We start from the raw sequence: 14,832 nt of genomic DNA, 5'->3' as shown, positions 1-14,832 counted from the left end.
TTAGTAAAGCCAGCAAATGCTGTGTTTAGTTTTCATTATCATTTAGTAGGTGGTCATCACTAAAGGTCAAAATAGCTGCAGTTGTACTTTTACCTGTCTAAAGTCATGTTGGTGAGAGGAGAGGAGGTTTTATTTATTTGTATTTATTAGGATAGCGCACTAATTAGCGGTGACCCATTTGCTGGCACAGCCTGGGTAAATAAGTAATTGGCTGATGTTTAATTATTCTAGAATTTTACTTAGTAGTGATCACAACTGATATTAGCCTGAAGTCTGAGGTTATTTTAGGATTAGCTACTTCAGTATAATGGTGTTACAGATACCAGCTGGCCATAATATTTGAAGCTGTGAGGCTTGGTTAGAGATGTGGTAAAGAGAGGAATTACTAGGTGCTCTTAACAAAAAGAGGTTAACCAAAGGGTGATGATTCTGTCCTGATGCTTCCATCATCATTGACCAAAGATAGTAAACTTTCAAAGTCTATGTTAAGTTGTCAATCTCGCCTTCATTCTTGCTGGATGGGTTCGGAGCCGATCCTCGGCACCGACTCGGCACTTGCTTTAGCTTAGGAACTCCTTTTACCAGCTCGAGGCAACCCTATATCCCATGATGCAAGGCGGAACTACCTCAGATCTCGTTTGCCGCTTAGCGAAAGAGGTCTCCTTTGCCAGCTGAGGTAAGTGATTTTCTGGTAAAATCAGAAAAAGCTTAGTTAGGAATTTATTTTCCCCTTTTAGTCTTAGTATAGTCTGTAGTATATTACAGCCTACCCTATTCCCTTCCTTTCAAACTTTATAACTTCTTTTTAAACCTTAGTGTAAAAGTTTTTAGTTAGGCCTTAAACCCCAGTTGTTAATCCCTTCCTGTGTGTTGTGTGTAGGGGATTAATTTGTGTGTTTGTTGGGGTTTGTCTGTGTTTCTTCCACCTAGGATATGTCTAGGGAAGGCAAGGTCTCAGGCTTCAAGAAGTGTGACTCGTGCTGTCAGAAAATGTCTCTGACAGACGGTCACACTTCTTGTGTTTATTGCCTGGGGCCTTTGCACCTGCAGGACTCCTGTGCTTTGTGTCACTCCTTTAGCCAGAGAGTCCTGCAGGAAAGGAGGAACAAACTTATCCTCCGTGGCTTACTTAAGCCAGAAGGTTCTCCCTCGAAGGCAGGGTCTGGGAAACCTTCTAAGCCACCGAAGGCTCAGGCTTCAGTATCTAAGCCTCCTCCGGTGGCTCCGGCTGGAACCGATGTATCTGCCTCGAAGGTAGTGGGTTCGGTGCCGGCTGGCTCCGATACCTTATCTACTGTAGCCTTGTCGGCTCCGGCTGGAGCCGACACTTTATCCAGCATCGGAGCCGAGAAACCTTCGGCTCCATCTGGAGTTCAGGGGACCTCGGCTCCGATGGCTCCGTCCCGGAAGAGATCTCGGTCCCCTTCGTTACTGAGTATCCACTCGGCTCCAGGGTCTCCTCTTTTGTCGGAGCGGAGCCGATCTTCGAGATCTTCCAGGCTGTCTGACCACGACTTGGAGAGGGTGGTAAGCAGGCTGTTGAAGTCTCAGGCACTGGCCCAAATGCTCCATAGCCCGTCTCATCAGACGTCGGCTATAGTCTCACCCCTTGAACTTCCTCCTCCGACTCCACATCGCAGTTCGGAGCCAGAGCTTCTCGGGACAGCGACTGTTTCGGTGCCGGAGCCGATACATCCTTCGGCTCCGTCATCCTCGGCTCCTATCTCCTCCTTGAGACCTTCCTTGGAGGGATCCGGTCGTCGGGTTTCCACTGTCGGCTCTGAGGGGGCTAGTGGCATCGGACCCTTGTCCGACCCCGTTCTCCCTCTCGGGGCTTCGGCTTTGGTAAGCTCGGCGCCGACATCGGCCTCGGAGCCTTCCCTCTCACTGGAGCCGGGCATTCCTGTTTCCTCGGAGCGGGGATATTCCGGTCTCCCGGGGAGGGGAGCCTTTGAGGTGATGAGGAGTGTCCTGGCCTCTGAGCCTGGTCAACGGTCCATCCCTCTAGCTCCTCCCTCATCAGTGCCTGCAGATGCCTCTTGCCAACCTCTTGCTCTCAGGCCCAGGGATCCATCGCCCCAGGTTTCCCCATTGGGAATTTCCTCCTCTTCCGAGGTTTCTCCTGATCCTGCAGGGGAACCCCTCGGAAGAGGACGTAAGAGGAAACACACAGACTCCCTGAGTCTACTACATCTGATACCGACTTAGATGAGTCGGAGGGTTCCCACGGTCCCCCTCTGAGGATGTCTCCTTTTCAGACATCCTTGAGCTCCTCAAACAGAGGGGGAATTGGCCCTCTATTGACCCCTCCGAGGATGAGTCGGTATACCTGGAGGCTTTTGGATCCCGACCCTCCACCTCCTGGGTGTCTCCGCCTTTCGACCCACTGATGCAGGTAGTGGCTCGGAAGGCGGGCGGCTCCAGATTCTGTGGAACCTGTCCCCAGGAGGCCATCCAAATTCATCACGGCCCCTTCGGACAAACAGTTCCTTTCCAAGGGTGTCTCTGTGGATGCTATGGTGGTGGCGGCGGCCACTAAGAAGGAACTGGTGGATCCTTCAGTACCTGTCCATCCTCCTAACAAGGATTCTAGGACCATGGACAGGTATGGAAAGCGGATGTTTTCTTCAGCGACCTTTGCTATGCGTCGCTGAATTATCTTTGTCACTTCACCAGGCTTCAACGAGATGTTCTCAAGGAACTGGGTGAAGTAGTCCAGGATCCTTCTGCTGCTGGGGCTCAGGAAAGTTTGCCTCGCAGCTAGCAATCCTGAATTCCATATCTAACTCCTCCATGCGGCTCATATCCTATGCGGCTGATGGAGCGAGCAGGGCCGCAGGCACAGGAGTTGCTCTTAGACGCCAAGCCTGGATGCGGCTTTGTAATTTTGGACCCCTTTAAGGCGTCCTTCACTAATACCCCTTTGATGGTTCGGCTTTGTTCGGACCTCAGGTGAAGGATACCTTGACCAGGTGTGAGCAGGACGGTAAAACTCTTTCTGCCGTTGGAGTCCAGTTTTCCACTCCTTCTAGACCATACCCCAAGGGTCAGAAGGGGAAGATGTGGTTCCATAAAGCCCAAGGAGCTACACGGACACACGTGGTCAGTTTACCCCCAGAGGCAGAGGGGTAACAATAATAGACGCTGCCCTAGAGGCAGGGGGTCCTCAGAACCAGGACAACAGGGAGTCACTACCTGAGAAGCCCTTTCAGCACCCCTGAGGTGTTGCACGACTGTCCACCCTTGAAGGCAGTCGGGGAAGGATTTCGCTGTACCCAGTAGCCTGGCAATCCCTATCTCAAGAGATGTGGGTACAGTCGATCATATCCGAGGGTTACAAAATCCCCTTGAAAGGTATCCCGTGCCTCAACAATCCCTTCCAGACATCTCACCCGGTCAAAGGGATTTGGCAGAACAGGAGGTTTCAAAGCTCCTAGAAAAGAGCCGTCCAGACTGTGCCGGCAGACCAGGTAGGATCCGGCGTCTACTGAGATTCTTTTGGTCCCCAAAAGGACGGAGATTGGAGACCAATATTAGACCTGAGCAATCTAAACAGATTTGTCAAGAAGGCAAGATTCGGATGGTCACGCTTCAGTCCATTCTGCCCTTTCTGGGCAAGGACAACTGGATGTGCTCTATAGACCTTCAGGATGCGTACTATCACATAAAGATTCACAGACGCTCCAGAAGGTTTCTCCGCTTTCGGCTAGGGACCAGTCATTACCAATTCAGAGCACTGCCCTTTGGCCTCACTTCAGCCCCCAGAGTGTTTACCAAATGCATGGCAGTGGTCACAGCTCATCTGAGACATCAAGGATTCCAGGTGTTTCCCTATTTGGACGACTGGCTCCTCTCCGCCACCACCAAGTGTCAGCTTCTTCAGTCCAGAGACTACACTCTACAGCTTTGCAGGAGTCTGGGAATTTCAGTAAATTTCGAAAAATCTTCTCTGCTGCCTTGCCAATCTATCACCTTTATAGGCGCATAATTAAACACCGTCAAAATGTTAGCCAGACTAACAGATCAAAGAATTCTGGACATCCAAAAATTCGTTCGGCTTCTATTGCAAAGCAACAAGATCAAAGCCAGATTTATACTGAAGGTTCTAGGTCTTATGGCTGCGGCCATTGTTCTTCTACCACTGGCCCGCTTCCACATGCGTCTTCTGCAGTGGATGTTATTCACGCAGTGGTCGTACCACAGTCTCCCGATGAGGCACGAAATCTTGGTAACACAGTCGTGCCGAGCTCATCTGAACTGGTGGATATCTTCCCTCTTCTTCATCAGGGCCGACCCTTTATTCCCCTCCTCCAGTTGCCACAGTCACTACGGATGCCTCTCTGATCGGGTGGGGGGGGCATTATCAGGGCAGGATGGTCCACGGGATGTGGCAACCCATAGAATACCATCTGCACATAAATGTCCTGGAGATGAGAGCAGTGCTTTTAACGTTGCAAGCCCTCAACGACTTTCTTCCCACGGGGACTATTGCAGTACAAACGGACAACATGTCCGTAGTCTGGTACATCAACAAACAGGGCGGGACCAGGTCCTATCCGTTATGTCGAGAAGCTCTCAGACTTTGGCAATGGGCAATCTTTTCTCAACGGTTTCTGATAGCAACGCACATCACCAGCAGGTCCAACCTGTTAGCGGACAGGCTGAGCAGATCCATTCTGATGCCTCACGAGTGGTCTCTCAATCAATCTGTAGTGGATCAGATTTTTCTGAAGTGGGGCACTCCTTGTTGCGATCTTTTTGCTACTCCTCAAAACAACAAGTGCCCCGATTTCTTCACTCTCTTTCCCCTTCCAGGCCAACCCTGAGAGACTCTCTAACCCAGGATTGGCCCCGGGGACTTCTGTACGCTTTTCCTCCTTTTCCCTTGATTCCACAAGTCATTCAGAAAGCCACCGTTTTGAGAGCCAAGTTGATCCTCATTGCCCCTTATTGGCCTCGACAAATTTGGTTTCCGTCTCTGCATCGTCACCTTCTGGTGCAGCCCTGGCATCTGGACCCAGTTCCGGATCTCTTGATCCACCAGTCGGGTCAGCAGCACCGGGCCATTCATTCTCTCAACCTCACTGCTTGGTTGCTCCACTTCCTACCCTAGCCAGGCTACCGATGATTTCGGACTCAGTCAGAGACATTTTAGTGTCTTCCTTGAAGTCGTCCACTAGGACTGTTTATGCTAGCAAGTGGCGACGTTTTTCTATTTGGGCAAATTCCAAAAATATTGACCCCTTTACTGCTCCTGTACATTCGGTTTTAGATTTCCTAGCGGAGGTTTTTCATTCAGGATCCTCGTCATCTACAGTCAAAGTACAACTGGCTGCTATTTCCAAGTATCACGTTGGCTTGCATGACAATAACATTATGTCTCATAGGTTATGCAAGGCTTTTCTGAGAGGAGTTTTTCTCCTAAAACCACCTATAAAGCATCCTCCTCCGCAATGGGATCTAAACTTAATGTTAGCATCCTTGATACTACCTCCCTTCGAACCGTCTGCTTCATGTTCTTTGAAGTTATTGACCTGGAAAACTATATTTTTACTGGCTGTCACTTCTGCAAGAAGGGTTTTCGAGATTCAAGCTCTCTGCATTCGTTCTCCTTATTTGGTTTTTCATAAGGACAGGGTATCATTAAGAACTAACCCTTCCTTTCTCCCCAAAGTCGTATCTCAAAACAACATTAACCAATCTATAGACCTACCAGTCTTTTTCCCAAACTATTCCGACAGAGCTGAACAGAAACTGCATTTTTTGGATGTCCATCGTCAGCTCAGGTACTATTTGCATAGAACTAAACAATTCAGAAAATCGAACCAATTATTTGTCTCCTATGCAGAAAACAGGATAGGTCTTCCAGTATCTAAAGTGACCTTATCCAGATGGTTGACTTCCACTATTTCCTATGTGTACTCTCTCAGAGGCAAACAGCTATCTTCTAAGCCAAAAGCACACTCAACCAGGAGTCTATCCACTTCTGCAGCTTTTCAGGATAGACTACCCATTGATACCATTTGTGCAGCAGCTACTTGGGCTACTCCCCATACCTTTGTCTCTCATTACAAGTTGGACTTGGCCTCCAGAGATAGGGCCAGTTTTGGTTCCACAGTTCTCAAGAGTCTGTTCCATTGAGCCACCGGGATACAGGTGCTAGGGGCGGTCCCATCCAGCAAGAATGAAGGCGAGATTGACAACTTAACATTTAGAAGTTATGTACCTACCATAACGTTCCATGTTAGTTGTCTTCTCGCCTTCTTTCTTAGGCCCCTCCCTCCTTCCCCCTGGCCTGGACAGATCTTGAACAGTTCCTATTAGGTTGTTTCCTCCGGAGCCTTCATATGAGGACTTCTATTAGGAACTTGTGTTCCTAATTATGTTAGGATAGTCTTTAGCAGGGTAGGTTAGCTACCAAACGAGATCTGAGGTAGTTCCGCCTTGCATCATGGGATATAGGGTTGCCTCGAGCTGGTAAAAGGAGTTCCTAAGCTAAAGCAAGTGCCGAGTCGGAGCCGAGGATCGGCTCCGAACCCATCCAGCAAGAAAGAAGGCGAGAGAAGACAACTAACATGGAACGTTATGGTAGGTACATAACTTCTAATCTTGTTTTATAAAGCAGAACTAGAAGGGGACATATAGGTATTTTGTCAGGAGGTTAGGATGAGCATTGAGAATGAGGTTAAGTGTTGAAATTTTGGTGGTTACTGAATTCCATTAAAATTTTTTCTTTAGAAAGTTGCATGTTTTTGGTGGGGATAAGGTTGGGCAAGATAGTACTAGATTTGCAGGGGTAACCACATGCAACATTTATCTTGTTGTACTGTCATTTGGAATGTGATATTTTAGATGTTTGTTGCAATTTAATTGAGGTGGTTTTGTGTTGCCTCAGATTTTTTTAGCTATGTGGTGCAGTTGTATGTATCTGACATAAACCAGTAGGAGTCTGAGTACTTCCGTTGGATCCAGGCGTCATTCCTTAGTTTAAGGAGTGCTTTGAGTTCTTTGGAGGGGAGGCTTTAACGGGTTTACAGACAAGGAATAGATAATTATTTGTGTTACAGGAAATATATTTCTCATGAATATTCTTCAGAAAAATGCATATTAACTTACAGTTTCTTCATAAATGAGTCAAACAAAATGTTTATAAATTGTTTATGTTGAAAACATTATGTAGTATAGATGCTTGATTATGCAAACCTCAGTTACCTAATTTGTAGTTTTCAAGTGTTTTACAACTGCATTTGTGTGAATGGGTGTGCCTTCTTTGAAGGTTGGGTGTCGGGCTGGCAACTCGGTACCGTAAAAATCCAGTGCCAGTCATTAGTGGACCGGAGTTCCGCTGTGGTGACCCCTAACTGGGAAAAGCCGAAAGAAGCAAAATTCTAAATATCAAGCTATAAGTGTATTAACAATTGACTGAAAGTAAAGAAAGTGCTGAAGAGGTGTTACTATGATCAACACAGTCTGGTTCTGGAAAGGAGAAAAGGAAACGATGCAAAAAATATTCTGTTTTATGTGAGCTCTGGCCTCCCCAGGCTGAGGATGAGTAGTTAAAAGGAATGTTGGGGAGAAGGCATGTACAGGTACTGAAAGATACAAGGCAGAAAAACAAGGCAGATTGCTAGGTCAGGTGGCTTGTGTTTTTAAAGCATCATTGTTACTAAAAAACATGGTTAAGTGTTCACATGCAGCACTAAGTGAGAAGCATGAGAGTTTGCAGTGACCCTATTTGTTAACGAATATGAAACGTCAGAATTCTGCATGCATGTTACGGATAAGAAATAGTATATAAACTGTATGCTTTTGCTGCTTGGTGAGTCTGATTTGAGAACTTTGTAAAGGCAGTTTCCCAGTGCTGTGATTTGAAAATAAACGGGGAAATGTTTTGCACATCCTGAAGTGTTGTTTGACTCAAGACATTGTTATTTATGTGTAATTTGACTGCACCATATCATTTTGTAGTAGTTTTAGCAGTGTACTTGAAGTGTTGGTAGCTGTTTCAGGATTGGAGCTCTGCATAATTAGCAACTAATTGAAGGATTCAAGGAAACTTAGTTTTAGGATGTTTTTAAATTTTTAAGCCAAAGGTTACTCTGCAAGACAACATTTTGTCTGAAAAGGAGATGAGGCAGCAGTCACTGGGAGAAGGAGGTAGGACATTAATGGTTGAAGTGGAGTGGGTATGTTATTGAGAGAAGGTTTGAGAATATGAGATAGCCTGACTTAAAATGGAGTATGATAGGTTTTTTTAAGGAATTAATTTGCTTAGAGGGTTGAGGAGGTGTAGGCTCGGGTCCCCTAGGATTATGGCAGGCTTTTGTGTGGGTTGCTTTTAATAATTTGCTGTATTAGATATTAAAAATTGTCCAGTATGGATAGAGGACAGAGATGGGCATCACTTGTAATTTATTTTTCTGATTTTCTTCTGGGTATAGATATTTGTAGTGTTGTGATTCTGTTTTTTATTCCCTGACGGGCACCGTTTTCTGATACAAGGTTCATTGCACATCGTGCCAGGCATCTGTCATAAAAACAGTACAGTTTTGTGAGTTACTGAGCACAAGAGTAGATTGTTGAATAATGTTTGGTACTTACCATTATGTGACTTCCCAACTTCTATTTCCTTTTGTAATAGTTACGCTCATGTACTTGTGATTTTAGAATGTGCTGACAGTTAAAATACGCATTTCATTTTTATGTTATTTTGCTTTACGTGATGTTTTTCAGTAGTATATACTGTGTGTAACAAATGGTTGCCTGTGTGATTATGCATTTGTGATCATGACATGTAGCTGCATTTTTGTTAACCTTTTTGTGTGTATTGTTTGCCAAGTCTGCAGCATTTTAAGTGGTCTGTAAATGTTTCATCTCAGCAGAAAAATTCTTTGTGGGCTCTAACTTTGAATGACAGCACTTTGAAATTTAGAATGCACTGAACACAGCCTGGGAGTGAGTGGAGGAGACCTAATGGCTATAAATCTGGCTATATTGATTGAGGTGGGGGTCTGGGCATTGCAGACAATAAATAAGTGCAAAGATTATTGCTCATAGTGACAAGTATCTATATTCAGAGATCTACATTTATGTAATTCCTTACTTAGCTGTACTTCACAAAACCACCTCCAGAGCAGCCTGTTTTTGCACTATATAAGTCCAAAGAGTGCAGTTATTATCCTTTGGACAGCAAGACGGAAACTGAAGTTATGGAAAAATATATACTTGGGCCATGTCTTAAAGAAGCAGAACATCAGATGGGTAGTTGCAACCCCTACCCCTGTACTGCCTACCTCATGGGTAAAGTGGTTGATAGTGATGCACATTCCAGACTGTCAGTAATTGTGGTAACAAATTTAAAAAAGCAGTATTGACGAGCATACTTGTCAAATGTAATTCATTGCGAGTAGCATTCCGTATTTTAATTCTTACAAATTCTATGTTCAGATTGCAAAAATCACCAGTGGTGCAGGTAAATCCTCATCACATCCAGTATCACAAGTACAAAAACAACAACAGAGATGTGAGGGGATAGTTAGCCCAGCAGCAGTGGCATGAGCATGACCTGGCGCTTAAAATAAAAGCTGAACAAGAAACTTTGAAAAAAAATTTAAAAAGTTGAGTTATTTATGTAAGCCTATTTCAGTTTTCTTCAGTACCTTTGTAGAAGAGAAATTAAGATCTGAAGTGTTAGTGTTTATTACTGTTGCTTAATATTGTAACATTTAAGTGTTTTTATTTTTCATTTTTTTTACAAAAAACAAGAAGTTGAAGTCGATTTTCTACTTTAACGCTGGAGACAGCTATGTCCTCGTATCACTTTTGTGTTTTTTGTACAAACTCTGTGTTCCACACTGAAAAGGGTTTGACACATTTTTGATAGGAATTTTTTAACAAATTTTCATAGTACACAATACTGACTCATGTTAACTCATCATTAGAACTTTCTGTTAAGAATGAAGAAGCAGTTAATAACCATTGGTGGTAGTCGTTTGCAAGTGTTGCACATTTTGGAGAAAGAAGGTTGAAAGCTATGTTGGCAGGTTATTCAGAAGCATTGAACTTCTGGGATTTCATTTGTTCAGTGCTTGATTCAGTTAACTCAAAATTTGACAGCAGCAGGCTCATGTCTATGAAGTCAACATAAAGCATTTTTCAAGTGTATCAACAGATGGCAGTTTAAGTAATTCAGATGGATGTTTTCTATTTTATAATGACATTAGCTTATTATCTCTAGAAGTTTTAAAATTGGTAGGAAGTAGGGGTTCTGTAGTGTTGTTTCCATGGCTGGAACTGCCAGTCAAGCTGGTCAGCCACTAAAACTGTGCCCAAACTGTGTACAAATGTTGGTTTAGTGCTTCTTTAAAACATTGCTTATACTTGGTCCAGAGTTGCGGTACCTCAGAGGATTCCCCTTTTTCTGAAATGATGTTCCCTTATGTAGCAGGAGTGCTTTGAGTGTGTGTGTGTGCGCTTGTTGTTGGGGGGAGGGCTTAGAAAAAAAAACTTCAACGGAATTACAGCAAGGTGCAAGAGTTAATACATTTCCTTATGTTTGCGGGGCTTAGTTACAGGTCATGTACTTCTGATAGGGATACATATATTGTAACAATTCTGTAATATTAACTCTCTTAAATGTTGTATATGTTTGAATGCTGTTTGTTTTCTTTGCAGGCCCAACAGCAGCGGCATGAGCGTGACCTGGCACTTCTTAAAATGAAAGCTGAACAAGAAACCTTGGATACTCAGAGGCAGCTGGAAGAGACAAGGCAGAAAGCAGCAGAGGTAATAAATAAAAAGTGGAAATCTGAGAAGGGTGGATTACGTACACTAAAACTCCCAGCAGAAGTTTTGTCAGCATTAAAATGATATGATGGCCGTGATCCCATTTGCTGTCATAGTACTGGCTGAGTGAGAGTGACATTCTGAACTGAAAGCACAGTTTGGGTATCCCAGGTTTTAATGAATTGCTGTGATATAATTTGGTCCAGGCACAAACTTATTTGTTTTTCTGAATGTTTTGTACTACTAAATGCTTTTTTTTCCACCTTTTTAAAACACTAGATGATGTCTCAAATTGTAATTTCTGTAAGGCAGGGTGAGAGTGCATGGTAATTCAACATCTCTGGGAGCTGTAGGACCACACCCTAAGTGCTCGTAAAAGAATGGCAGTATCTGATAACAGAGTGATGTTACAGTGTACCAAGCTGTAGCAAATTAAAGCACACTAAAATGCCAAACACTGCAAAGAATCTAGCACACCAGGTAAGCCCATGTTCCCCGCTGTTAGTTGAAAATGGTGTTGCTCCTTTATCCATGGGCTCCATTATGCTGGACTTCCTCCCTTCAGCTCTGGTGATTTTCCTTTTCTGCAGCCAAAACTGACAAAGAGCACTTTGGATACTTTAGTGGCAGTCTGGGAAATTTACCTAGGCATCCCCACATTGCAGAGGCTGTAGGTCTTTCTGAAAGGTGAGTTCACGCAAACCACTTCAGGCTAAGAGAAGAGCTGTTAGCTCTAAATGTCTTTTAGGAACTGCTACTTCTGTGGCTTGTCCTTCTCTAGTTGGACAATCGGTCCATTGTGTGGTATCTAACATAACAGGAATGAAAAGATAATACACCCTATGCAGGGAAGTGATGCTTGTTTGACTTTTGGTTATAGATAACTTACTTTTTTCATTTTCAGTAGTTCACATCTGTAGGACAGCTAAAAGCTTGTAGGTACTCAAAGCCAGACCTAGCAGTTAATTCTGGAGCTCTAAATTCAGAGGTTGTGCCTGTTCAGGATGTTCTAGAAGAGGGTGCACTGGTTAAACTGACTTATTTTGCTTTGCATGGTCAGGATCCTCTAGAAGCTGTGCATTCTTGAGAGTGATCTGTTTGCCACACATGAGAATGCAGTCCTCTCTCTCTTGCTTCGTTCAGGAAAGCAGTAGGAGGGTATGGTGACAGAAACTTGTCTTCCATGGAATGAAAACATTTTTGCACACCATTCTACTTTTTCTGCTGATCCCACCACTAGTAAACTTCAAGGAAGAAAGGCTGAGGCTCATTGTTTTCATCCCTTGTTGGACAAAAATTACATGGTCTCCGGTCCTAAAGGCCTCAGCAGTGAGGTACCCATTGTAGTCCTTACCAAGGATTCCTCCAAAGTTGGATGGACAGCCAACTCCATCTCAGGACCTGGCTGCCACTGTAAACTCCTTTATTCTGCCAGTTTCAATATCCAGTGTAAGGTGTTGATGAACATGTTCTTATTTCATGCAAGTGTGTAATGTGCATCTCTTTTTATTTGCATCTTTCTAAACTAAAGAAATATGCTGCAATTAGGAGATAGGCAAATGCTGCTTATAGTAGGTGTTGTAGAATATGTATCTGTATGTTGTATTCAGCATATTTTCTTCTGATATACCAAGAAATGTTGGAAAATGCAGTTTTCTGATGACACATTACCCTTGAACAAGTTCTTTCCATATAAAACGTGCATAAAATTCTGCCTGGTAGCAGAGTTATGACAAGGGAAAAAAATAGCTGACATAATTCCTTCTGCATGGTAAGAGAAGAGAGCACATAAGTTCAGTGTAAAATTATAATGTCTTTCTATTCATATGCTGCTGTATTTATAACACAAGGGAGTCCACCCCTAGTCGACTCTCGTACTTTCGGCCATTTTACAAAAGATAGATGCTACCGCTAGGGTGCGTGTGATGTCCTGGGTCTCTCTCTCTCTCTCTGTCAATGTCAGGTACAAAATGGACATCAGCACGCACCCTCCTTAGAACTTTTCTGCCGCCTGTGTGACTGCTATCTCCGGTCATCACTGCTTTGGAAAAAGTGAACCCATGTGACTCGTTCATCCTATCAGATTTCAGATAAGTACCCTATGTGGGTTTCTGATTATCATTTGCTACTGCTGTTGGGTTTCATGTTTGGCAAAAAGGGTAAGTGTAGATGTGGAAGGCAAATTCCACATAAACATTCACATGAGCTCTGTCTGTTTTACTTAGGCCAGGAACACGACCACACTACTTGTAGTATTTGTCAGTCCTTTGTTGGGGGGAAACCTTCAGGAGACACTTAGCTTCTTTAAAACTTTAGAGAACCAACATCTAAAGTGTTTGGTTAAAACAATGGATCCGAAGTTGGGCCCCTCAGATGGAGCTACCTCTTGAGGCCAGTGAAAGCCCGAAGTCCGAGCTGGAATCTTTGGACATTCTTTTGGCGGGTACCCAGCTGGAAGCCATTAAAAAAGCTGAGGGCATGTCCCAGAGGGAATTGCTGGGGGCCATATTTGTTTCCTGAGGGGAAACCTAGGCTCATCATATCCGAGGGTCTACGTGGGGTCTCACAAATTGTAGTTCGCGAGGACGTTAGCTCCGATATTGTAGAGTGCCATATGGTGTCCAGCCCTCCCACTCTTCACCAGATCTCAGATACCTCGACCTCTGAGTCCCATAAAAAGAAGAAGAAAAACAAACATCTTGCTCCTTTGATGATGCCCGCGGCATCCAAACAACTTCCTCACTCAAAACCTTTCGAATGCCTTCTTAGCCCTACACCAGACATCAACCTCCAAAGGTAAACTTGCTCCAGATGTCTCATCTGAAGAAGAGGATTCTTTGAGGGATGAATCTCTAACGTACACCTCACAAATTGCTTCCCCTTTGTGGTACGCTTCCCAAAGGGGGAGTCCAGTGGCACTGATTCTCCAGGAGAAAATTTCACCTTCGGGGAAACCATTGCCCATATGAAATAATTCATCAAGTGGGACAGCAGTCGGGTGTCAGAAACTCAAAAGAGGTATTATGACCTCTTGCAAATGGAGTCTCCAGACCCATCTTCTGTTTCTCCCAGTGCACCCTGCCGCCTTGGATGCATTCCTAGCAGCCTCCAAAAACCCTGCTTCATAACCTCTGGTACCCAAATGCCCAGACAGGTTTTATAAGGTCCCTGAGGATGCTAAATTCCTGTATAAAGCACCCTCTGCAGACCCTTCAGTCATTGCTGTGGCTACAGACAAAACTGCTAAGCTACTTCCTTCCACCTCCCTCCTGCCCTCTGACAAGGAGAGCAGCTTAATGGAATGCCTAGGGAAAAAGATCTACACTTCTGCTACCCTAGCAGTAAGAGCAATTAACTACCAAACCCACATGGCCAAATATTCCCTGGCTATGCTAGCTGATGTGGCAAAACAACTAGGGGACCTCCCTGACTCCTCAGCCAAGGCTAAAATATTGACCTTGTTGAATTCCTGCACTTAGGTGGCCAAGCACTCTTAAGTGCAGTTATGATACAGTTGAGGCTTCTGCTTCAGGGTCTGTCATTAGGAGATACTCTTGGCTTAGGTTGCAGCCTCTACCTGATGAAATCAAGTCTAAACTCTTGGATGCATCCTTAGACAATAAAGATTTATTTGGTTCAGCAGCTGGTGACATTTTTAAGGCCCTCCAAGCCAAGGGCAAGGAGCTACAGGATCTGAGGCACATTTTTGTCTCTCCAGTCTCACGCTTCCAAAGGAACTACTTTACCAAAACCTCCTTTGTAAGAAGTCCTGCCAGACAGTTGCCAGCCAAAAGCAAAAAGGACTCCAGGAAACAGACCTCAGCCAGGTCTGTTCTCTCTACTCCTGCTACCAAACAGCCATTTCAGGGTAAGCCTGGTAGCCTTTGACTACCAGGCAGTGGACCCCACTTTCTATGTGTGTCTCTCTGTCTCTCCCTATCTGCTTGGAATCAGGTTACCCAGGACTCTTGGGTCGACTCTGTAGTAAAACAGGGATACTTCATGAGATGGGAGACCAAACCTACCTCAAAAAGGCATTCCTTAACC

The 14,832-nt window shown here is 44.4% G+C and overlaps 1 protein-coding gene across 1 annotated transcript in view; it reads left to right on the top strand.

Annotated features, from left to right (window-relative positions):
- Positions 1-14,832, top strand: part of CEP350 (centrosomal protein 350) — a 3,609,946-nt gene that overhangs the window by 2,007,844 nt on the left and 1,587,270 nt on the right. The window contains exon 16 of the mRNA XM_044085746.1: positions 10,675-10,785. Within this exon, the coding sequence (XP_043941681.1) occupies positions 10,675-10,785 (111 nt within the window). The remainder of the gene's footprint in view (positions 1-10,674; positions 10,786-14,832) is intronic.

The sequence above is a fragment of the Protopterus annectens genome, chromosome 10.part0 (assembly GCF_019279795.1).
Source record: "Protopterus annectens isolate FY-2018-M chromosome 10.part0, PAN1.0, whole genome shotgun sequence".
In the NCBI taxonomy this organism is placed as follows: domain Eukaryota; kingdom Metazoa; phylum Chordata; order Ceratodontiformes; family Protopteridae; genus Protopterus; species Protopterus annectens.
The sequence above is the reverse complement of the archived record's forward strand: the minus strand, read 5'-3'. Positions and strand labels throughout refer to the sequence as shown.